Source organism: Meles meles, chromosome 18 (assembly GCF_922984935.1).
Source record: "Meles meles chromosome 18, mMelMel3.1 paternal haplotype, whole genome shotgun sequence".
In the NCBI taxonomy this organism is placed as follows: domain Eukaryota; kingdom Metazoa; phylum Chordata; class Mammalia; order Carnivora; family Mustelidae; genus Meles; species Meles meles.
This window is the reverse complement of record NC_060083.1, coordinates 59271953-59295371: the sequence shown is the minus strand read 5'-3', so window position 1 is coordinate 59295371 and position 23419 is coordinate 59271953. Positions and strand designations below refer to the sequence as shown.

General features: G+C 64.5%; 2 protein-coding genes across 3 annotated transcripts; one reads left to right on the top strand and one right to left on the bottom strand.

Annotated features, from left to right (window-relative positions):
* The first annotated feature begins 2329 nt into the window (after positions 1-2329).
* EVPL (envoplakin) lies at positions 2330-18943 on the top strand. Of its 2 annotated transcripts, none has more exons than XM_045984630.1 (22): positions 2330-2641; positions 5005-5104; positions 5447-5601; positions 5702-5828; positions 6619-6740; positions 6943-6985; positions 7115-7276; positions 7387-7494; positions 7677-7772; positions 8972-9097; positions 9543-9689; positions 9883-10037; positions 10206-10303; positions 10571-10743; positions 11856-12034; positions 12129-12267; positions 12395-12588; positions 12960-13110; positions 14123-14206; positions 14312-14422; positions 14541-14633; positions 15364-18943. In XM_045984630.1, exons 1-22 carry the CDS (start codon positions 2544-2546, stop codon positions 18802-18804), a joined length of 6102 nt encoding a protein of 2033 aa, XP_045840586.1. In that variant the 5' UTR covers positions 2330-2543; the 3' UTR covers positions 18805-18943. The 2 variants fall into 2 exon arrangements, with proteins under 2 accessions (XP_045840586.1, XP_045840587.1); XM_045984631.1 differs by having other exon boundaries at positions 2573-2641; positions 5048-5104.
* Positions 18944-19421: 478 nt separating this feature from the next.
* Positions 19422-23409, bottom strand: CDK3 (cyclin dependent kinase 3). Its single transcript, XM_045984637.1, has 7 exons — positions 22807-23409; positions 22398-22475; positions 22201-22321; positions 21943-22113; positions 21749-21850; positions 21292-21495; positions 19422-20092 (listed from the first exon to the last, which is right to left on the bottom strand). Exons 1-7 carry the CDS (start codon positions 22920-22922, stop codon positions 19967-19969), a joined length of 918 nt encoding a protein of 305 aa, XP_045840593.1. The 5' UTR covers positions 22923-23409; the 3' UTR covers positions 19422-19966.
* Between the last annotated feature and the right edge of the window lie 10 nt (positions 23410-23419).

Here is a 23419-nt window from a genome sequence, read left to right as displayed (position 1 = left end):
CAGGCTCCCTGCTGAGCAGAGAGCCCGACGCGGGACTCGATCCCAGGACCCTGAGATCACGACCCGAGCCAAAGGCAGCGGCTTAACCCACTGAGCCACCCAGGCGCCCCTGTTGATGAGATATTTTACGTCTTCTTTCACACTGGGTCTTTGAAATCCAGTGGCCGAGGTCTTGGGGCTGCCGCATGAGGCGGTTCAGTTCTCCATGGAGGCTCTGTCCCGTCCCAGCCTTCTAAATGACCATTGTTTTTCTCACATATTTAAAGCCCTACATCTTTTCTTTCTTAGTCCCTCCCGAGTTTTGGTCTTGGGGGGTCAGGGCCCTGCCATCTGACTAGGAGTGTCTCCAAGATCAGGCTGTTCCTGCTGGCGGCATGTCAGCCCCTGTCTGGGGAGCTGGCCGCTGATTTGATTCGGCGTTAGACAGTCACGCCAGGAATTCAGCTCTTGTTTTTCTTGCAGTGAATCAGTTAGCCTTAATCTGGGGTGTGTGAGAGCCTCCGTGGTGCTCATTTATTTCCAGGAGAGCTTCTGCAGACTGGAGACAAAGCTCAACCGTTTCAGATCTCAGCCTGGCTGCCTTTTGCCTCCTGCCGTGGCAGCCTGGGGTCTCCATCCCTCTCCCCCGTTCAGCTTTGGGAGCTGGGGGAGGCTCCCCTGGCTGCTCCTGCTCCCAGTGCTGGAGTCTTGACATTTTTCCCTCTGGGCCCCCTTCCGCCAGTGACCACCACCTCCCAGGAAGGGGCCCAGAGTTCTCGGGGAGGTAGGACCTCCTCCTCCTGCCTCCTGTCTTGGCTCTCCTGGGCGTTGCCACCACTCATCTAATCTCAAAAATAAGGACGTGAGCTCAGTGGTCGGAGATGAGAGGCCGGCCTGTTCAGGGCTGGTTCCTGGCTCCCTCCGTTGGTCAAGCAGCGGCCCCTTTCTGAGGACAATCGATTGCACGCCTGCAAGTAGTGGTTCAAAGAAAATTGTCACCCAGCAGTAACGTGGAGGAGGGGCTGGGGCGGGGCTGCGTGGCCTCTGGGCCTGGTCTTCCATCTCCTGCTCCAGCTCACAACACTGAACTGGGAACGAAGCTTCGGAGACACTCAGCTTCCCTGTTGCTACTGTCAAGGCCCCCTGGTACCCTCCCCTCCCCCGCTGCACCCCCAGCCTCTCCCCCATCGGGATGGGTGATTCCTGGGTCCCCTCTCCAGGACCAGGTTCAGTGGCGTGTCCATGAGACTCAGCCAAAAGGGACTCCAGCCTCTTCATCCCACTGGGACCTTTGGCCAGTCTCGGTTCTCCCCCTGCCCTCTCTAGTTGGAGGGATTCATCCCTACTTCGTCTGTTTTCTGCCCTCCGCTGGGCCTGCCAGTTTGTCCCCGGGCTCCAAAGCCAGCACAACGGCTTCCTTCCCCTTTGCTACTTGTCCTGCCTGCCCTCCACCAGCGCCGCAATGGTTCCGGGGAGTGGCTCTGGAGCTGTAGAAGGATTCTTCAAGGTGGGCCAGTGAAAGGAGGGCCTGGAGATGGGGGGGGCGCCGCAGGGAAGGCGGCTACCAAGATGGCCTCTCTGGCACTCAATGCGGGAAGAGGCCGGTAAACCGGCACCTCTGTCCACCGCCCCATCTGACTCCAGAAGAGCCACCCGGGGCCACTTCTGGGGGGACCAAGTGAGGAGAGGCAGAGAGAAAACCCAAGCACGGGGTTCCCAGGGGGCTCAACCAGACCCCAGGCTCGGCAGCATCTGGAGGCTGATGCTGGGGGTCCTGGGGCGAGGGGCACGGGGGGCGTCCCAGCCCCTCGGGAGCTGGTCTGAGACTTCGGGGGATCCCAGAGCCACAGACAGGGTGACCCTGAGCCAGCCAGGAAGCTCGGGCAGTGGGACTGCAGGGTTGTCCGAGGAGTCGACTGCGGGTGCCCACTTTTAAAAATGGACCTTGTGCCGGCTGTCCAGGGTGAATGCCCCCGGCTGCCCCACAGCGCTGGTGGAGGGCGCAGAGCCGAGGCCAGACGGCCCGGGCCGGGGTGGGGTGAGAGCTGTGGGTGGGGACGTGCCCGATCGCCTGAGAGCCGGCTGCCCTGTGTGCCTGCAGGTGCTTACTAACCCCCAGCCCGAGCTCTGAGGCCGGGCCTCCGTCCCCGGGCATGTGTGAGCATCTGCCTGTCTGCAGCCCTGTCCCTCCCGGGCCGGCTATTTCCCCGTCTGGGTGTGATCGCTGGTTCCCTCTGGGCGTGTGGGTGTAACAAGTCCAAACCTTCTCTGGGAGTCGGGCAGGCTCGGGCGGCCCGCCCTCTGGGCTGTGCCCTTTCCTCCCAAACTGGTCGTGCAGGAGCAGCCGAGTGTGGGCAGTGTGGGGTGCATGCGTGGCAGCCCGGCCCGCGCTCGCTCGCAGCCTCTACCTGCGGGGAGGGGCCTCCCAGAAACTGCCTTCCCTGGGCCTGACCGCCCCACCTCACCAGAGCCCAGCTAAGCAGCCGGGGAGGACACACGCCTGCCACCCGCCACCTGCCTGCACCAGCCGAGCCCCGCCTGAGCCGGCACCTGCCTTTACGACCATGTTCAAGGGTCTGAGCAAAGGCTCCCAGGGGAAGGGGTCCCCTAAGGGCTCCCCGGCCAAGGGCTCCCCCAAGGGCTCTCCCAGCAAGCACAGCCGGTGAGCGGGGCTGGGGCAGCGGACTGGGGCGGGGGTGGTGCCAGGCCCAGGTGCTCTAGGCTCCTGGAGATGGCAGCCCGGAATTCAGGACCAGCCCAGTGCTGGCATTTAGTGTCCCGAGGCCAAAAATCTGGGGGTGGTGGTGGGGGTGGAATGTCTCCCAAGCCTGGATGGAGTTCCAGCCCCGGCAGGAGGCCAGGGCTGGCGGGGGGCTCGCGCACTGTCCAGGGAGCCTGAGAGCCGTGGGTAGGGGTGCTCTGCAGGAGACACACTGGATGGGGTGGGGCCAGGTGGCTGGGAGACCGGGGTGCTTGGCTCCCTGTCTGTGACTCTGGCCCTCAAGACTCCGCTAGGGCTGGGCTGACCCTTGGAACCTGGGCCCAGGGTGGGCAGAAGGACTGAGGCCAAGAGGTGGAGGCGGGGGAGGGCTGGTGCGGGGAGACGGGGTGGGGGGTGGGGGTGGAGGGGGTGGCTGGTGCGGGGAGGCGGGGCTGTGCTGCGGAGCCCAAGCTGCAGCTTTCATCCGAAGGCTCTCCCCTCTGACTGTGAGTTGTGTTACAGTGTTGGGGTGATTCTTGAACCGAGTGGTATGAGGAGAGGGTGTTACTGGGAAAGGGGAGGGCCCTGCAGGCCAGGACATCCTCAGAGCCTCCCCCTGCTCCCCCAGCTCCCCGCTGGACCCAGCCTGGCCCTCGGCAGCCCCATGGTCCGCAGACAAGTTGTCTGCTTCCCTCCCGTTCTTGCCTCTCGCTGGCCTGTGCAGGGTGGCGGGGGCAGACGGGAGCGGAGATGAAAGGCTCATTACCTTGATAGGGATCGGACTGGGGCGATGACACGGAGGCTGGGCTTCTGGGCAGACAGGAAAAACAGCAGTTAAGACTCTCACTGGAGTGACCTGTCCTCCCTGGCGCTCCTCGGCCCTGCCCAGGGTGGAGTGTGCTCCTCCCGGTGGGGGCAGCCTTCCCAGGAGGCCTGGCCTGAGGACAGGTCGCCCAGGGGTCAGGGCCCGCAGCTCCCTGTCCCCAGGTAGGCTCCTAGCTGGGGACAGCTGGCAAGTCTGTCCACACAGCCTGGCCGGCTCCGGCTGCGGCCCCCCAAACAGCTCACTGGTTCCCTGGTGTGCAACCCACTGGTTGAACACGTATTTATTGAGCACCTACTGTGTGCCGGGACTCTTGTAGGCACTGAGGACGCCAACTTACAGAGAACTGACGGGTCCTGGCCTTCATGGTGCCTGCACTCCAGGGGGATAAACCCAGCGCGTGTGGACGCCCATTCTAGGCAGGCTGTGCCCTGGACGCCTCAGATGGTTCATTTTCCAAACACTCGCAGTAGCGCTGCGATGCAGTCAAAGCCCCACTTTACAAGTGAGGAACCTTGGGCACAGAGTTTAAGTAACTTGCCCAAGGCCACACAGCATTAGTGCTAGAGAGTGAGCAAACCCAGGCTGTCTGGCCACAGAGTTCTTTCAGACTGCCCCTCAGCCTGGGCCGGGGTGGGAGGTGTCTGGGGGGGTTGGGTGTCTGGAGGGTAGGGGTGGGCTCATCCTCTGACCCCGAGTTCAAGGTCCAGCTCAGGGAAGCCTTCCCCAGGACTGTAACCTCGTAGGGTGCTATGCTTATGAGCCTTGGACCACTCTACTTTTATTAGGTCTGTGGTTCCCTAGGCCCCAGAGAGTGAGCTCAGGCACACAGCAGGTGCCCCATGGAAAGGACCCTGGGGAGTCAGATCAGGCTCATACTCTGCTGCTTGCTGTGTGACCTGGAGCAAGTCAGGTCCGAATCTGGGGCTCAATCCTCAAATCTGGGGTCATGGTCAGGGTACCCCAACCATCTCTCAGCCTCCCCCCTGCCCCACTGCTGTGCAGCCCCTCCGAACGGTTGTTAGCCTGGCTCTAAGCAAAGCCCAGGGTGGTGAGGGGGAGACAGGCCTGGGGTGGGAGGAGGATGAGGTAGGGGACAGCCAGTCCAACTGCCCCTCCCAAAAGCCCAGCCGTGCTGTCTCGGGTATTAGTGGCTGAGCCATGATTCACTCCCAAGGAAGTGGCAGGGAGCTGGGCGGGGTTGGGAAGTCACGGCCAGGACTGTGATGTTGGCCTGCTGCATGGTGCCGGATACCCCAGAGACCCCCACTTTCTGAACCCTCACGTGAGGACAGTGCTCCCCCACCTCCAGGGCCGGGTGTCTCACAGAGTCCCTTACTGAGAGAGACCAGAGCGCCCCAGGTCCTAGACGCCTCCCTCCCAGGCAGTGACACCAGCTGGAGGGCAGGACAGGGCAGAGGGAGACAAGAGACCCCACGCAGGTGAACAGAGGGGTCTTTTCCAACCGTGCTCGCTCTGTCCTCCCCCACCGGCACCCCAGGGCTGCCACCGAGCAGTTGGCCTTGCTCATCTCCCGCATGCAGGCCAACGCTGACCAGGTGGAGCGGGACATCCTGGAGACCCAGAAGAGACTGCAGCAGGTAAGGCCTCAGGGGCAAGCGGAGGGGCGTGGGGACATGGGAGGCCCACTAAAGCCCCTGAGTGGCCACTGGGGGCGGCTAAAGGAGGACAGACAACCCTCATCCTTCCCTGCTCGGTCCCCAAACCTGGTGGGAGAGAGGCCTCAGCTCTCCTTTTCTGGTGGACTCCCCACTCGGGGGCTTAGAGGGGTTCGGGGGTGGGGCTTGGGTCTCCCCGTGTCCCTGCACCCCCCCCACAGGTGCCCTGGGCCTGGCCCTCTGCCCGCGCGAGCGCCAAGGTTGGCGGTGCCGCCCGGGGAGCTCAGGGCGGGGCTCAGGCGGGATGTGGTCCCCCGCCTACAGGACCGGCTGCACAGTGAGCAGAGCCAGGCCCTGCAGCACCGGCAGGAGGTGGGCCGCAGCCTGAAGGAGGCCGAGATGCTGCTGAAGGACCTCTTCCTGGATGTGGACAAAGCCCGGCGCCTCAAGCACCCGCAGGCCGAGGAGATCGAGAAGGAGTGAGTGGGCGCAGCCGGGGCCAGGGCTCTAGGTCGGAGGCACTGGGGTTCCAGGGGAGCCCCAGGCCCGGCCCTGACCTGCTGACCCCCTCCTTGCCAGCATCAAGCAGCTGCACGAGCGGGTGACCCAGGAGTGTGCCGAGTACCGTGCCCTGTACGAGAAGATAGTGCTACCGCCCGACGTGGGGCCCAGGGTGGACTGGGCGCGCGTGCTGGAGCAGAAACAGGTCAGCGCTGTCCTCTGCGTCGGAGACACCTCCAGGTCCTCAAAGTCACACCTGGCACCATCAGACAGCAAAACCGAGCTGTGTGTCGTCAAGGGGCCTGCTGGGGCACTTGCACCTGTGGGAGGGTCTGGGAAGGGAGAGAGCAGAGGAGACAGTGCAGGCAGGGGAGGCTTCCTGCAGGAAGGGGCTGCAGGAAGAGGGCTCAGGGAGGTGGGGGAGCTTAATTGGGCTTTGGGTGGAACGGTGAGGAGAGGGCGCTCCAGAGGAAGAAACAGAGGCTCCAGCCCGGGGTGTGGCGGGAAACGGGGTTTTCTGGGCCGGCAGGTGAAGCCAGGTCATGGGCACCCTGAACTTCGGGTGAGGAACTGTGCTTCGATGTCACAACAGAAGGGGTGCCACGATGACAATGAAGGGAGAGTGGGGAGGGCAGGGGCAGAGGAGGGTGTCACAGGGTCCCAGAGCTAGTGAGAGCTTTCTAGGTAGGAGGTGCCGAGGCCAGGGAGGGCAGGAGGCAGGGAAGAGTAGGGAGGTGTTGTAGAGGCTGAGTGCTGTGTCCTGGGGACCCGTAGGAGTCCGGGGCCGTAGTCACGAAGATGCTCAGGCCTCAGCCCGGGCCGCTGGAGAACAAGCGCGTCCCCCGGGGCGAGCGGGCTGCCATCCCCCGAGGCCGCTCAGCTGGCCTGTCCACCCTCTGCCCAAACGACCGATTCCGCTTCTCCACACGGGGACGCAGGGAGGACGAGCGCAGGCCTAGCCCGCTGGCTGAGCTGAGCGGTCGGCTCTCCTGCAGAAGCAGGTCTGCGAGGGCCAGTACGGGCCGGGCATGGCGGAGCTGGAGCAGCAGATCGCCGAGCACAACATCCTGCAGAAGGAGATCGAGGCCTACGGGCAGCAGCTCCGGAACCTCATTGGGTCGGTACGTGCCGTACAGCCCCGCCTGGCCCTGCAGCCCTCCCCCCACCTCCCCCATCAGAGCCGGTGTGGCCCAGCAGGACCTCTGGGCCAAGGGATGCGGGCAGGGGCGAGATGGGTGCGGGGTGTGTGGGCTGCCCTCTCCCCCGCGCCCCGCCTCTCACCGAGCCTGCTTTGTGCTCCCCGCCCCCCGCTGGCCGAGGCAGGACGCAGCTACCATCAGGAGCCAATACCGGGACCTCCTGGTGAGCAGGGGAAGGGCTGGGAGTGGGGCAGACCTGCCTGCCTGCACCCTTGGGGGGCACAGCATCTCTGGGCGCAGGCTGACGGTGCCCCTCGCTACCCCTGTCCCCTCCCCGCCCTCCCGAGCACAGAAGGCGGCCTCGTGGCGCGGGCAGAGCCTGGGCAGCCTGTACACGCACCTGCAGGCCTGCACGCGCCAGCTGAGCGCCCTGGGCCAGCAGCAGCAGAGCATCCTGCGGCAGGACTGGAGCGACCTCCTGGCCGACCCCGAGGGCGTGCGGCGGGAGTATGAGGTGGGCGGGGGAGAGTGGTGCTGGGGGGCCAGGGGGGTGGGCGGGGAGACAGGGGCTTCCTCCACCTGTCCCCTCCTCACCCATGCTCCCGACTCTCCCCGCCCACCCAGCACTTCAAGCAGCACGAGCTGCTGAGGCAGGAACAGAGCGTGAACCAGCTGGAGGACGACGGAGAGCGCATGGTGGAGCTGGGCCACCCGGCCGTGGGGCCCATCCAGGTGCGAGGGACAGATCCCGCCCACTGTCCCAGGGATGCCGGCCCCCTCCGTCGGTGGGGCTGGGGGTGGGGGGCTTCCCAGGGAGGCTGGGGAGAGAGGGAGACGCGGCCCGGGTCTGGGCAGCGGACGGGGGCGCGGATCGGGGCGGGCGTGGTCCGAGGGCTCGGTGCCGCTGTCCGCAGACCCACCAGGAGGCCCTGAAGGTGGAGTGGCAGAACTTTCTGAACCTGTGCATCTGTCAGGAGAGCCAGCTGCAGCACGTGGAAGCCTACCGCCGGGTGAGCCTGTGGCCGGGGGCGCGAGCCAGGCAGGGGAGGCTGTGGCAGGCGGCTGCAGGGCTCCGGGCCGGGCACAGAGGGGCCCGGAGAACGCCACACGGTCACATGGCTCCCAGGGAGGGTTGGTTCTTAAGCGGGGAGAAAACAACTTCCTCTTTTTGAGCGTACGTCATCAGTACACATCCCTGACAGATACACGGCATATCTGTAGGGTTACAACTTTATAGCGAGATTAATAAGGGAAAGATGTCCCACAACTCTCCTGAGAAGGGATGATCGTGAAAAGAGGGTTGAGAAACGTTGACAGAATGCACAACAGGGACTTATTTTATTTATTTATTTGGTGATTTCCACCCAAAATGTTACATATGCTTTGAGAGGGACAAAAGCCAAAGAGTTTTTTCCTTCCCTTTTTTTTTTTTTAAGATTTTATTTATTTACTTGACAGACAGAGATCACAAGGAGGCAGAGAGTCAGGCAGAGAGAGGAGGAAGCAGGCTCCTTGCTGAGCAGAGAGCCCGATGCAGGGCTTGATCCCAGGACCCTGGGATCATGTCCTGAGCCGAAGGCAGAGGCTTTAACCCACTGACACCAAGGCACCCCCCCCTTTTTTTGTAAGATTTTATTTATTATTTGACAGAGACACAGTGAAAGAGGGAACACAACAGGGGGAGTAGGAGTGGGAGAAGCAGGCCCCCTGCTAAGCAAGGAACCTGATGCGGGTCTCGACCCCAGGACACTGGGATCATGACCCGAGCCAAAGGTAGATGCTTAACAACCGAGCCACCCAGATGCCCCTTTTTCTTCCTTTTTTAAAAACATATTTTCCTACATAACCACCGTACCGTTATCACGCCCACGGACAGGAGTTCTGCCGCATCACCCAGCTGCAGGGGTGATCCCGGCTTCAGAGCGTGCTCCTGGCTCCCACTCCAGCCCCGACACCCTGCACCCATCCCCGGCCCCAGCCAGGACCACCGCAGGTGCTGGAGTGAGCAGGAGAGGCCTGCTTCCCCCTGGGCAGGAAGGACAGAAGCCAAGGTGTTTTATAACACTAAGTCACGTTCAGGGAGCCCAAAATCCGGTGGAAAGGCCCCACGGCCTGAAAGCCGACAGTTCGGGGAACAGGGACAATTTGCGTTTAGCTGGCTTGCAGGGTCGGTGGGCAGTGGGCTGCCCCTGACTGTCCAGGACCTCAGTTCCAGGAAGAGGCCGACTCCGTCAGCCAAACCCTGGAAAAGGTGAACTCCAGCCTGGACACCCAGTACAGCCCAGCCCCTGGAGCGCCCCCTGGTGCCCCCACAGAGCTGCTGCAGCAGCTGGAGGTGAGAGGGGCCCCTCCCCCTGCCCAGGCCACCTGCATTCCACTCCAGGGATTGGGGCTGGCCCCTGGGTCTGGGCCTCACCCTTCCCGGGGGCTTAGTTCTGCCCTGAGCCCATTTGGAGGGCAGGAAAAGGGGGTCTGCTCCAGCAAGAGGGGGTTGCTCTGTTACCAGCAAGCCCGTCCCCCGCTCTGGACCTGTTTCCTCACCTGTAATGTGACAGGGACCCCCCAGGAGAGCTCTGAGCCAGACCCTGCCTCCACTCTGGAGGCCTGAGTGATGCTAGGCAGCCCCTCCACCCCAACCAGCAGATTCTGGAGTCCTGGGCCCCCTGGAGGGGCTTCTTTGACTTGCCTGTCTTAGAGACCCTGTCTCTGTGAAGACCGGACTCCTGGCTCTGGGAGGGGTGGCACGGGGCGGGCCTCAAGGGCAGCCTGGCACCCCACAGGCAGAGAAGAAGCAGCTGGCCGTCGCGGAGAAGACCATTAAGGACCTGCAGCGGCGGAGCCAGCAGGTGGCGCCTCTGCAGCAGCGCAGGAACCCGCCGCAGCAGCCCCTGCATGTGGACAGCATCTGCGACTGGGACTCAGGAGAAGTACGCACTCGGCCCGCCCCGCCGCAGCCCTGCCCCCTCCGGTCCCACCCCCTCCCCCAGGCCCCCAGCCCCACCGTTCCCCAAGCCCTGCCCGGCCTCTGGCCTGTCCCCGCCCCTACCCCATCTTGACCTTCATTCCTTCCCTTATTCCCTGCCCTGAGCCTCCACGAGCCCCTCCCCACCTGTCCCCCAGGTGCAGCTGCTGCGGGGCGAGCGGTATTTGCTGATGGACAACACTGACCAGCACACCTGGGTCATTCAGGGCCCAGGTGGGGAGACCAAACGCGCCCCAGCCGCCTGCTTCTGCATCCCGGCTCCGGACCCTGAAGCCGTGACCAGAGCCTCCAAGTGGGTCTGCCTGGCGCTCCTCAGGGGCAGGAGGCAGGCTGTGGGCCCAGACCAGCTCCTGTGCTGTTTGAGGCCGTTGCCTGGCCTCCTCCTGGACCTGTGACTCCTGGGTGGGGTGGGGGGCTCGGAGAGAGAGAGAGACGTCCTTCTCTGATCTCCTTGTTCTAGGTTGGCCTCGGAGCTGCAGGCCTTGAAGCAGAGACTGGACACAGTCCAGAGCCACCTGGCGGCCAGTGTTACGCAGCCCTTACAGACCGGCCAGCAGGGTACGAGGGCTGGCCGGGGACTTGGGGGGTTTGTTGGCCACTGTGGGTGGGTTGCGATGGGCAGGCGGTCGTCCTGGATTAGGGACTCCTGCTAGGGGAGTCCAGCTCTTGGGTCGGCAAGCCCCAAGCATTGTCCCTCCCCTGGTTAGGCCCTGCCTTCTGTCCCTCTCCCGTCCTACCCCCCACAGGATGCTCTGGGGGCACCCAGGGGAGAGCTGCTCCTCAGGAAGATGGGCCTCGGACCCTCACGGCTCCCTATGCCCCCAGCTCCCACTGGCTCGGCCCCAGCAGACCCTCAGGCCCAGAAGCTCCTGATGCAGATGACCCGGCTAGATGGAGACCTGAAGCAGATAGAGAAGCGGGTGCTGGCCTGGGCCCGAGCCCCGCTGAGCCGCGCAGCACCACCGCAGGACCTGGAGGGCCGCATCCAAAGCCACCAGGTGGGTGGGTGAGCGAGGACGGTGGGGATGAGAAGCAGTCCCGTGCTGGGGGCGTGTGAACTAAGGGTGAGGCAAGTGTGGGAGCAGCCGCAGGGACCCAGGGCAAGGAAGGGAGTGGACAGTCCAGGGCTCCAGTCCCGGCTCCTTCACCGACCAGCTCTGTGATGTTGGCAAGTCACTTAACCTCTCTGGGCCTTGGTCTCCTCATCACCAAAGACACACAATAATACTCAGCTCATCTGAACGAGGTGCGCTAAGACCTGGGAAGGTTCCAGAACGGCAGGGCCCAGAGTAAAGGCCCTGTAGCCCGCACTGGGGAGGCGTTCTGGTGACGGTCTGAGAGCGGCAAGGAAGCCTGAGCGGGATTTCTCCTGGAGGCAGGTGGGGGCGCCTCCCTGGCCAGGCAGCCGCATGTACTCCTTCTCCGTCCCTCCCCGGCGCCTGGGGCGGGGGGTGCAGTTTGGGTTCCGTCCTTCCCAACTGGTGGTTTGGTTTGGGTTTGGTTCCTAAATTTCCCAGTCGTGTCCGTACCCATCATCCTACAGCTTGCTGTCCCCTCCGGCTTGTATGGTCGGGGGGAGGACGTTTCCCGGGTCAGAGGCCGGGACGGGATGAGCGGGCGGTGTTGCCATTGGTTCTGAGGGAGTCTTGTGGGGAGGAGACGGGGTGGGGGGAGGCAGGGGCAAAAGGAGGCCGAGGGCAGTAATAGACACCACCCGGAGGCCCAGTGAGACCGCTGTGCTCGGCAGAGCCGGCACCGATGGCTTTCAGAGCGGATGAGCGGATGAGGAGGGACAGAATAACCCTACCGGGACAGAGCTCAGGCTTTGCTGTCTGACCTGGGGCGGCAGGGCAGGACACTGACGTTCTGTGCAGTGCACAGCGACACGGGGTCTCGCTGCCTCCTCCCATCATTCTTCAGTTGAGGAGACTGGGGCTCGGCCAGGCTGACTGGCCCACGGTCATCCACACGGGGACTCTCAGGGCCAGGACTGTCCCCGGGTCTGGGGCCTGCGCCCAGGCTCGCCCCCACCACACTCTGAGGCCTGGTGGGCAGGGTCGGGTTGACCCAGCAGGAAAGAGACCTCTGACCCTGTCCCTCCCTGCCCCAGGACACAGCCCAGCGGCTGCAGGGCCTGGGAGCGGAGAAGGAGGCCGTTCAGCGTGAGTGTGAGGCGTTTCTGTCCGCCCAGCCCGTGGGCCCCTCTGCCCTGCACCTGCCCGTGGTCCTCAACAGCGTCAAGAACAAGTACAACGACGTGCAGGTTCTCTGCAACCTCTACGGGGAGAAGTGAGTGCTCCGGGGACTGAGGAAGGGGACAGCTGGGTGGCCCTGCCGGGGTGCGGCTAAGAAAGCACCTGACCTTGGGCCCCCCTGGAGACAGAGCCAGAGCTGCCCTGGGGCTGGAGCGCCAGATCCAGGACGCGGACAGGGTCATCCGAGGCTTCGAGACCACCGTGGCGCAGGAGGCCCCCATCCCCGCCGGCCCGGGCGCCCTGCAGGACAGGGTCAGCGAGCTGCAGGTGAGGGGCCGGGTGGCCTCCCGGGGGGACGGGCCACGGCCTCACCAAGCATTCATGGGCGGGTAGGGTCACAGGGCGACTCGTGGAACCCTGAGGGTGCATGGCGTCGTGTCCTGTCCTCTCCCAGCGCCTGCGGAGGGAGCTGCTGGAACGGCAGGCCTGCGTGCTGGGGCTGCACCGGGAGCTGAAGGCCACTGAGCACGCGTGCGGCGCCCTGCAGAACAACTTCCATGAGTTCTGCCAAGACCTGCCTCGCCAGCAGCGCCAGGCGCGGGCCCTCACCGACCGCTACCACGCTGTGGGGGACCAGCTGGACCTGCGGTGAGTGGCTGGGCCATCGGGGCTCGGGGCAGGCCCCACAGCGCACAGCAAGCAGCTGCTGCCGCCGAGCTGTGTGACCTCGGACTGGTGACCTCACCTCTCTGAGGCTGGTTCCCTCAGCTCTGAAACGGGGTAATAGCAGTAGCCGTCTCCCAGGGTAAGCCCACCCACCTCCCTGGCTGAGACGGTCTGGTCCGTCCCTGAACGCCCAGCTCCAACGCAGGCCCAGAGTGAGGGGCTCAGCCCGGTGGGTCACTCGGCCCTTCTGGTTCATCCCGGGCAGGGAGGCGCCCCCCAGCCTCCTCCGTGCGCCCCTCACCTGTCCGCACAGGGCAGCGCTCACCTCAGCTCCGGGCCTCCTCCTCCCGCAGGGAGAAGATGCTGCAGGACGTCGGCCTCACCTACCAGCAGTTCAAGAACTGCAGGGACAACCTGAGCTTCTGGCTGGAGCACCTGCCCCGCGCCCAGGTGCAGCCCGGCGAGGGGCCCAGCCAGATCGCCTACAAGCTGCAGGCGCAGAAGGTGAGGAGCTGGGGCTGTCTGGGGGGCGACCTGTGGGGGGGAGGCACGTGGCCCCCGAGTGGCCAGTGTTCTAAGAGGCCTCAGAGCTCAGACCACAGACCCCCAGGGTGACCCCCAACCCCCCACCCCCACCCCCACCCTAAATGCTCCACCTGGCAAGGCCGTGTCCATCCGGTCTGAGGCGGGCAGCGAGCTTTATGCTCCTGGGGCTTCCAACTCCTACCGCTATGTACTGGCCATGAACCAGAGGCTGCGGGTCCGGCCGGCTCATGAGCAGCCCAGTCTGCGGGGGGAGGCCGGTGCACCACAGGTGCTCTGGTGGAGACAGAGCCCGCGGCAGGACACGCGGGGGCAGGACGAGAGGCCTGGAGGGCAAGGGCCTGGGACTGCAGGAGAATGACAGTGTCTGGGATAATGTCAGGAGGGTGGCTTGGGACAGTCTTAGACCTGCCTGCTGATTAGAACCACCCCGGGGCTTTTAAAACACCCATGCACCAGAACCCCACCCCGGCCTGATCAAATTGGCTTTGCTGGGACCAGAACATCAGCACTTTTTTTTTCAAAGTTCCCCAAGTGAATACAAGGGGCACCCAGGCTTAAGAACAAGTGGGACAGAGCAGGGGTCCTCAGAGGGTGGTCCCCGGACCCGCAGCACCAGCGGCACGGAGACACTTAGACATGCAAATCCTTGGGCCCCAGCCAGATCTGCCCGGAGACTCTGGGGGCGGGACGGGGCCTTGCATCTCTGTTTTAACAGGCTCTCTAGGTGGCTGTGAGGCACAACGCTGGGTGAGAACCTCCGCCTTCTAGAACCTGAGTCGGAGGGGCACTAGGTGGAGGGAAGGGACTCTGCCAAAGCAGAAGGAAGAATTCCTGGAGACAATCATGCCTGGAAAGGCAGTTTCCCAGGCGACCTCCTGCCCCTGTGGGGCGCAGGCGGCACCCAAGGCCCCTGCAGGGGAGACTGGGTGAGCGCTGTTTGCTGACCTCCCTGTCACTTCCTCCCTGGCAGAGGCTACAACAGGAGATCCAGGGCCGAGAGCAGGACAGGGCCACGGTGTCCCGCCTCTCCCAGGACCTGCAGTCAGCTCTCCAGGTGAGCACGTTCCTTCCTCTCCCCTCCCTCCTGCCGGTCCCCTGCTTTACCACCCCCAGCGGCCGCCACTGACTAAGAGCCCGTCGTCCTTCCCTCCCTGCTCAGGACTATGAGTTGCAGGCAGAAACCTACCGCTGCTCCCTGGAGACCGCCGAGGCAGGGTCGGCTCCCAAGAGAGCCCGCGTGACTCCCCTGGAGGAGAGCATCCAGGCGCAGGTGAGATGGGACAGGCCGGTGGGGCTTGGTGTCCCCTGCCTCCCCCCGGCACCAGCTCTGCAGCTGCTAGGGCTGGAGAGGACCCTGCCCTCCTCTGACCTTCCTTCGGCCTCTCTAGGAGAAGAGCCTGACAAAGGCCTACACGGAGCTCGTGGCTGCCCACCAGCAGCAGCTGCACCAGCTGGAGTTTGCCAGAAAGATGCTGGAGAAGGTATGGCTGGCGACAGCAGCCCCTGCGTCCCCTTTACGGGGCAGCCTGGGCTGCTCATTGACCTGGCCCCCTCTTGCCTTCCTCCTAGCCCCGGGGCCTTAGGGGCTGGCGGGGGCGGGGGGAACAGGGGGAGCAGCTCCCCACCTCCTCCCATCGTCCCCCCCCCCCCCCCGCAGCTCTTCCAGGCCCGTATCCATCTCAGCGTCAGGCCCTGGAGAGGTCATTCGGGGCGGTCACAGCTTCACCACTGGGCAGTCCACTGGTGGGGACGGGAGAAAATTCGCACGTCTTCAGCCTTAGGTAGAACTGGCCACAACGGCCGCCTAGGTCTCTATGCCTGGGGGACCAGGAGACTCTCCAAGTCTGGCTGAGGGACTTGCCAGCTTTCTCCTACCCAGAGGAGCACTCCAGCATTCCCCCAGAGGAGCGTGGGCCCATGTCCGGGAGCCTAGATGGAAGGAGAGGGGAGAATGTTTGGAGAGGAGACCTGTCCTGTTCGCACGTTCTAGTGCAAACTCTTCCCAGACACTGCCTTGCGTCCTAACATCGTGGGCCCGCGGGGTCCTCTCAGAATCCTGCATCCAAACACCTCGGGTCTGCAGCTCCTGGAAGTCTCCGGAAGCAGGGAGGGGTCTCTGATCTCAGGGTGGGGTGGGGCCGGTGGAAGTGGGGCTCATCCCTTCCCTGCCCCCTGCTCCAGTGCTCTTCCCTTCTTTGTCTCACTCTGCAGAAGGAGCTCAGTGAGGATGTCCAGGTGCCCCACGGCGCACAGCAGGGGTCTGCGGGCCCAGCCCAAGCAGGGCGGGAGTCAGAGGCCCTGAAGTCGCAGCTGGAGGAGGAGAGGCAGCGGGTGGCCCGGCTGCAGCAGCAGCTGGGGGAGCAGAGGGACCAGCTGCTGCAGCTGAGGACACAGCGGCCCGTGGAGAGGCTGGAAGAGAAGGAGGTGGTGGAGTTCTACCGGGACCCCCAGCTGGAGAGCAGCCTGTCCACGCTGAGGTCCCAGCTGGAGGACGAAGGCAAGCAGCGGGCCGGCCTGCAGGCAGACCTGGAGGCGGTGGCCCAGAAGGTCGTCCAGCTGGAGAGCAAGAGGAAGGCCATGCAGCCTCACCTGCTGACCAAGGAGGTCACCCAGATCGAGAGGGACCCCGGCCTGGAGAGCCAGGCGGCCCAGCTCAGCGGCGAGATCCAGCACCTGCGCGGGGAGAACGCCGCCGTCTCGGCCCGGCTAGAGGCGCTGAAGAAGGAGCTGCTGGCCCTGGAGCAGAAGGCGCCGAACGTGAAGGAGAAGGTCGTGGTGAAGGAAGTGGTCAAGGTGGAGAAGGACCTGGAAACGCTCAAGGCAGCCCAGGCCCTGAGGCGGCAGGTGGAGGAGGACGCGGGGCGGAGGAAGGCGGCGGCCGAGGCGGCGGCCAAGCTGCAGGCTCGCATCGGGGAGCTAGAGCGCGCGATCGGCGCGGTGGAGCCCAAGGTGATCGTGAAGGAGGTGAAGACGGTGGAGCGGGACCCGGGCCTTCTCGAAGAGGCGTCCAGGCTGAGGCGCCTCCTGGAGGAGGCCAGGAGCAGGGACACGGCGCTGGTGCGGGAGCTGGAGGACCTGCGCGCCAAGTGCAGCGCGTTGGAGAAGCAGAAGCCCACGGTGCGGCTCCAGGAGCGCGTGCACGAGACCTTCCAGGTGGCCCCCGAGACGCAGCGGGAGAGGGCGCGGCTCCGGGCGCAGCTGCAGGAGACCGCGGGCAGGAGGAGCCGCGCCGAGCAGGAGGTGGAGGGGCTGCTGCCCGACCTGGCCGCGCTCCGGGCCCGGAAGCCCACGGTGGAGTACAAGGAGGTGACCCGGGAGGTGGTGAAGCACGAGAGGAGCCCCGAGGTGCTGCGGGAGATCGACCGCCTGAAGGCCCAGCTCAACGAGCTCGTCAACGGCAGCGGGCGGGCGCGGGAGCAGCTCATCCGGCTGCAGGGGGAGCGCGACGAGTGGCGGCGGGAGCGGTCCAAGGTGGAGACCAAGACGGTGAACAAGGAGGTGGTGCGCCACGAGAAGGACCCGGTCCTGGAGAAGGAGGCCGAGCGGCTGCGCCAGGAGGTGCGGGAAGCCGCCCAGAAGCGGCGGGCCGCGGAGGACGCCGTCCACGAGCTGCAGAACAGGTACCTGCTGCTGGAGAGGAGGCGGCCCGAGGAGAAGGTGGTGGTGCAGGAGGTGGTGGTCACCCAGAAGGACCCCAAGCTCCGCGAGGACCACAGCCGGCTGAGCCGCAGCCTGGACGAGGAGGCCGGCCGGCGGCGGCAGCTGGAGCGCGAGGAGCAGCAGCTGCGGGCCGCCGTGCGGGAGCGGGAGAGCCTGCTCAGCTTCCGCGAGGACCGGAGCAAGAAGCTGGCCGCCGAGAGGGCGCTGCGGCAGCTGACCCTGAGGATCCAGGAGCTGGAGAAGCGGCCTCCCGTGGTGCAACAGAAGATCATCATGGAGGAGGTGGTCAAGCTGGAGAAGGACCCGGCTCTGGAGAAGTCCGCCGAGGCCCTGCGGCGGGACCTGGACCAGGAGAAGACGCAGGTGACAGAGCTGCGCCGGGAGTGCAAGAACCTGCAGGTCCAGATCGATGTCCTCCAGACCACCAAGTCGCAAGAGAAGACCATCTACAAGGAGGTGATCAGGGTGGAGAAGGACCGGGTGCTGGAGGGCGAGCGGTCCCGGGCATGGGAGGCGCTCAACAGGGAGCGCGCGGCCCGGCAGAGCCGGGAGGAGGACGTGCGGCACCTCCGGGAGCGGCTGGACCGGGCGGAGGCGCTGGGGCGGACCTGGGCCCGGGAGGAGGCCGAGCTCCACAAGGCCCGGGACCAGGCGGACCAGGAGCGCCGGCAGCTGCAGCAGGAGCTGCGGGAGCTGGAGAGGCAGAAGCAGCAGAAAGTGCTGCGGCTGCAGGAGGAGGCGGAGCTGCTGAACCAGAAGACGGAGAAGGAGCGCCAGAAGGCCGCCCAGCAGGGCCAGGAGCTCTCGCAGCTCGAGGCGGCCATCCTCTGCGAGAAGGACCAGATCTACGAGAAGGAGAGGACCCTCCGGGACCTCCATGCCAAGGTGAGCAGGGAGGAGCTCAACCAGGAGACCCAGACGCGAGAGACCAACCTTTCCACCAAGATCTCCATCCTTGAACCCGAGACCGGCAAGGACATGTCCCCGTACGAGGCCTACAAGAGGGGCGTCATCGACCGAGGCCAGTACCTCCAGCTCCAGGAGCTCGAGTGCGACTGGGAGGAGGTCACCACCTCGGGCCCCTGTGGCGAGGAGTCCGTGCTCCTGGACCGCAAGAGCGGGAAGCAATACTCCATCGAGGCCGCCCTGCGCTGCCGGCGCATCTCCAAGGAGGAGTACCATCTCTACAAGGACGGCCACCTCCCCATCTCCGAGTTCGCGCTGCTCGTGGCTGGGGAGACTAAGCCCTGCTCCTCGCTCTCCATTGGCTCCATCATCTCCAAGTCCCCGCTTGCCTCCCCAGCCCGCCAGGGCCCCGGCTTCTTCTCTCCCAGCGTCTCTCTCGGGCTCGCCGATGACAGCTTCCCCATCGCCGGCATCTATGACACAACCACAGACAACAAATGCTCCATCAAGACGGCCGTGGCCAAGAACATGCTGGACCCCATCACCGGGCAGAAGCTGCTGGAGGCCCAGGCGGCCACCGGGGGCATCGTGGACCTCCTCAGCCGGGAGCGCTACTCCGTGCACAAGGCTATGGAGAGGGGGCTGATCGAGAACTCCTCGACGCAGAGGCTGCTCAACGCCCAGAAGGCCTTCACTGGCATCGAGGATCCTGTCACCAAGAAGAGGCTGTCGGTGGGCGAGGCCATCCAGAAGGGCTGGATGCCGCAGGAGAGCGCGCTCCCGCACCTGCAGGCACAACACCTGACCGGGGGCCTCATCGACCCCAAGAGGACCGGCCGCATCCCTGTCCCCCAGGCCGTGCTCTCCGGAATGATCAGCGAAGAGCTGGCCCAGCTCCTGCAGGAGGAGGCCAGCTACGAGAAGGATTTGACAGACCCCATCTCCAAGGAGCGCATCAGCTACAAGGAGGCCATGGGGCGCTGCCGGAGAGACCCCCTGAGCGGCCTGCTGCTGCTCCCCGCCACGCTGGAGGGGTACCACTGCTACCGCCCCGCCTCGCCCCAGCTGCTGCGCTGCCGGCGCTAAGGGGCCCAAGCAGTCGTGGGGAGCGCGCGTGGTGGGGAGGGGGACGCAGGCACCCCTTACCCCAGAGCAGCCCAACACGAGGGGCTGGCCTTCCCTCTGTCTGATCGCGGTGCTATTACTCAAAAGTTTGTGGTGTTGGGCCCCCTCCCCTAACTCTGATGCCCAGTCCATCCCCAGACCCCGAGATCAGCGCAGTTGTTTTTCCTACCCCCCCCCACCCCGCCAAGTGCTTCCAATAAACGAATTCTCCCAGCGTCTAGTTCACATTTGGGAATGCGGAATTGATTTGTCTGAGCCACGAGCACAAGGGACAGATGGCTCGGGGTCCTTCCCAGGTGGGATGTGGACACGCCAACCAGCCCTGCCAAGGGAACAGGTGCTTCTAGGGGCTTCGGCTCCCTGGACCTGGGAGGGTATGTTGCCAGGTCATGGGAAGATCATGAACAGCCTCTCCCCATCGCCTCTGTTCTGGGTCTCTCGGTTCGGGCCAGAAATGCTTTCCAGCCCTCTGTCTACCTCCCCCTTGTCAGCAAGTCCCTGGTTACCCCTTGAGGAGAATAACACTGGAAAACTCAGGAATACATCACTTTTATTTCCTGTTCTTAAAACCAGAGGCAAACGAACGTAAGTATACGCTAAGTACAAGACGACTACTCAGAACCGGCACGCACACCCTCACCCACGCCGCGATCAGGAAAATGTCCTCTCTCCCTTGCCCGGCTTCCTGTTTAACTTGCTTTCTTCCCTGGAACGCAACTCTTCCCCCAAAACATTTTAAAGCCATAATGACCAGCAGGGGGCACCCTTTCGCTGGGGCAGGGGCGGGGCGGGCTGCATGGTGGGGAGGGTCTGGCTCCATCTTCCTCCGGCTGGGGCGGGCTTCGCGCTCACCCTGGCCTCTGTTGTTCCAGAGCCCAGGGACACAGTCTCTAAGGATCCCCGTCCCCCCTGGTGCACGGAGCTTCCGTGCTCCCACCTGGAAACGGCAACGGCAAACCAACCAACAACACGGGAACTTGCTAACCTGTGGACAGAACTAACTCAAACTCAGCCCTCTGGCGGCCAAGGCCAAACTCAGAGCTTTGCTGTTCTCTTTCTGGGGCAGTGGGTGGGGAGGCAGCAGGGGCAGCGGCTGGAGAGAGGCTGGGAGGCTCGGGCCTTCTCAGCGGCAGAACCGCTCCAGCACACACTGGTGGGGTGCCGGGCCGGGCCCCGTGGACGAGAAGTATGGATGCACAAGGGCGGCCTTGGCTGAGATCCGCTGGCTGGGATCGTACTGCAAGAGTTGCTGTGGAGGAAGGAGGAGGAGGAAAGACTGAGCCGTGGGGTGGCCAGGCCAGGAAAGGAGATGCCCTCCAGGCCCCAGGTGGCGGGCCCCAAGCCCCAGAGCAGCTGCCTTCAAACTAGAACTGCGTGCAGCCACTGCCTCTGGGCTCGCCAGCCAGTTCTGGCCACTCCCGGGATCCGGGGACAAGAAACTAGTTCTAGGCGGGCCCAGGAAGTCATCCCTGGCTCTGTAAGACTAGAGGCTGAGACCGTCCGTCTTCTTCCCACTGGGGTTCCCTGGCCTCTGTGCCTGCTTCTGGTGGAGACAGACTTCTCTCCAGGTACCAGGAAGGAGAGGGCCAAACCTGTCTCGGGAGCATATTAGGAACTCTGAGCCCCAGCTAGGCTGTGGAAGGACCCTTGCCCAGGGGTAGCCGGATGGAGCGCTAAGAGCCTGGGCTGGAGGCATACGCCTTCCCGCTGGCGCTGGGCTGGTAGACACACCGGCCCCTGGAAGGATGAAAATACTGCCCTGCCTTCTTCTGGCCCAACACTAGATTAAAGAAACAGACGTGATCCCGAGTCTTTGCGGGCAATGGACGGCTCTGCCTGAGGCCTTCTGGGCAGTCTGGCCTGGGCCAGCCCAGTCGGTCAGGATGGTGCGACAGCATAGGGTAGCTCGGACTGTGGCAGGGGCCCAGACTGCAGGAAACAGCCTCACAGAAGAGCAGCGACTGCGGAAGGAGGCGTGCTCCCTGCCGGCAGAAGCTCACAGAGAAAGGCTAAGTATCGGGCACCTGCGTGACTCAGTGGAGCATCTGCCTTTGGCTCTGGTCACAATCCCAGGGTCCTGGGATCGAGCCTCGTGTCGGGCTCTCTGCTCATTGGGGAGCCTGCTTCTCCCTCTCCCCCTGCTTTCTCTCTCTCAAATAAATAAATAAAATCTTAAAAAAAAATGTCAGGGACAAGTATCAGAGCATAAAAACAAAGCTAATCAGAAGAAAGATGTTTTAAAAGGACACGTGAATGCTGGACTTATCCAGGAAGGAGCCTCCGAGTTGAACGATCAAGAGGGCCAGGGACAAGCTGGCTATGTTCAGGGTCAGAAAAGAGGCCTGCTGGACTCAGGGGCACTGGGGCGACACGGGGCTGGCTGACAGAGACACTTCCCGTGGGCGCAGCGGCCATTCTTGCCCTCCCCTGCCTCCCTCCTGGACCTACCATGAGCAGGTCCTTGCCCTCTGGTTCCAGACTGGGCACGATCTCCTCCAGCCCCTTCCTGGTCCACTTGGGGAAGCTGCCCTTATAGTCGGGCAGCTGGGTGACCCCTGGCCACACGGCTTCACTGGGTGTCCCCAGGGTCCGAAAGATTCGGAAGAGCTGGTCAATCTCAGAGTCACCAGGAAACAGGGCTCTGCGGGTCACCTGAAATGAGGGAGAGGAGGTGTGGGGTCCGGTCCCCCCTCTAATCCTACGGAATCCAACCCCAGATAAGATACGCTTTCCAGGGCTGTGCTAAGAATCCCGGTTTTTGTCTGGAATACGGTTTGCTTCCTTAGTCATGTAGCCAGTCCCTAACAACCAAGTCCACCTCTCCCAGGAGAATCGGAGCCCCAGCCCTACCCCAGCAGGACCCTGCCTGCGGCCTCCCTGTGGCCACATCTGTCCCTCCCTCTACCATCTCGGCAAAGATGCAGCCGATGCTCCAGACATCCACGGCCGTGGAGTAGAACTTGCTGCCCAAGAGGATCTCGGGGGCGCGATACCAGAGCGTCACCACCTGTGGGGGCGAGAAAGCAGCGCCAGTGGGGCGGCCGAGTGCCCCGTGATGCCCCTTCAGCGGGCCTCCTCCTCCCGCCTGGGCGGCAGTACCTCGTGGGTGTAGGTGCGTAGGGGCACCCCGAAGGCTCGAGCCAGTCCGAAGTCAGCCAGCTTGATGGCACCCAACTCGTTGATGAGCAGATTCTGGGGCTTCAGGTCTCGGTGGATGACCCGATGCGAGTGGCAGAAATTGACCCCCTGCAGCAGCTGGAAGAGGTAGCTCTGCCCGAGCGAGCGGAGCGGGGAGGCGGCTGAGCCGGGCTGGCTGGGCGCGGCGTTCCGGGGCCCCCCCACGGCCTTCCCTCCTACCTTGACGGAGCGGAGCGGCAGCTCGGAGGCTGGGGCGGAGTCCATGTACTTCTTCAGGTCCTGGCTGAGGAACTCAAAGACCAGGTAAAGCTTCTTCTCACTGTGCACCACGTCCAGCAGCCTGGCCGGGGGACACCGGTCACTACGCGGCCCCCACCCCGGCGGACCTGGCCTCCCCACCTCCCTGCCCACCTCACCTGACGATGTTGGGGTGCTTAAGCTCTTTGAGCAGGGAGATCTCCCTGATGGCCGTGCTTGGGACTCCCTCCGTTTCCCTGCGGGAAGGGAGGGGACGGCGTGGAGGCTTCTGCCCCGAGGGAGTCCCCTGCGTGTTCCGTGTTCCGAAAGAAGGGCCTGGCCCCCAGCAAGAGGGCCCTGGGCCTCTCAGCATGTCCTCACACCACCGGGGGCACTGGGCGACGTGTGGCGGGGAGGAGGATGGCGAGGGCTGCCCCCGTGTCCCCCCCCCACCGTCCCCATGCCCCCCACGCCCCCCCCTACCCGCACGTGCAGACGCGGAGCTGAGCGTAAGGCCCCGAGGTGAGGGACGGGGGTGGCCCCCGGGCGGGAGGGGGGCGGTGTCTCAGGGGCCGCGGCGGCACTCACAGATCCAGCCTGATCTTCTTGAGGGCCACGAGCTGCCCGGTCTCCTTGTTCTTGGCCTTATACACCACCCCATAGGTGCCCTCTCCAATCTTCTCTACCTTCTGGAACACATCCATAGCCGCAGAGCTGCCCAGGAAACAGAGGGCGCCTGGGGCATTCACCGCCACACCCAGCACCCCTGCTGCCCCTCCGGCCCCCACAGAACACCCTGCCCAGTCCCCACCCGGGCCCAGGCTCCCCCTGCCCCACCCCCAATCCCCAGGAACCAGCCCAGCCCAGGCCTCCCCCAGCCCAGGCAGGAAGGTGCCCGGCTACGGGGCGCAGGAGGGCCCAAACTTCTCAGCAGGGCCCCTGCCTTGGGCCCCGCCAGGCCCAGGGTCTGGGGGCCAAGGCTTCCCAGAAGGGTGGCCTGGGGGGCTGGAGTCAGCCCCGGGACAGAGGTCAGGGGTCAGGAAGGGTTTCTAGAGCCATAGCCCTTCCCTAGGCCGCACGGTCAGGCTGAGGGGCCATGCCCCAAACTTCTGGGGTAGCCCGGCCTCCTCTGAGGGTATAAGTTCAGTGGGGGCAGCCCCCCTGCGTCTTGAGCCCACCCTCAGGGCCCCGGGGTGGGAGG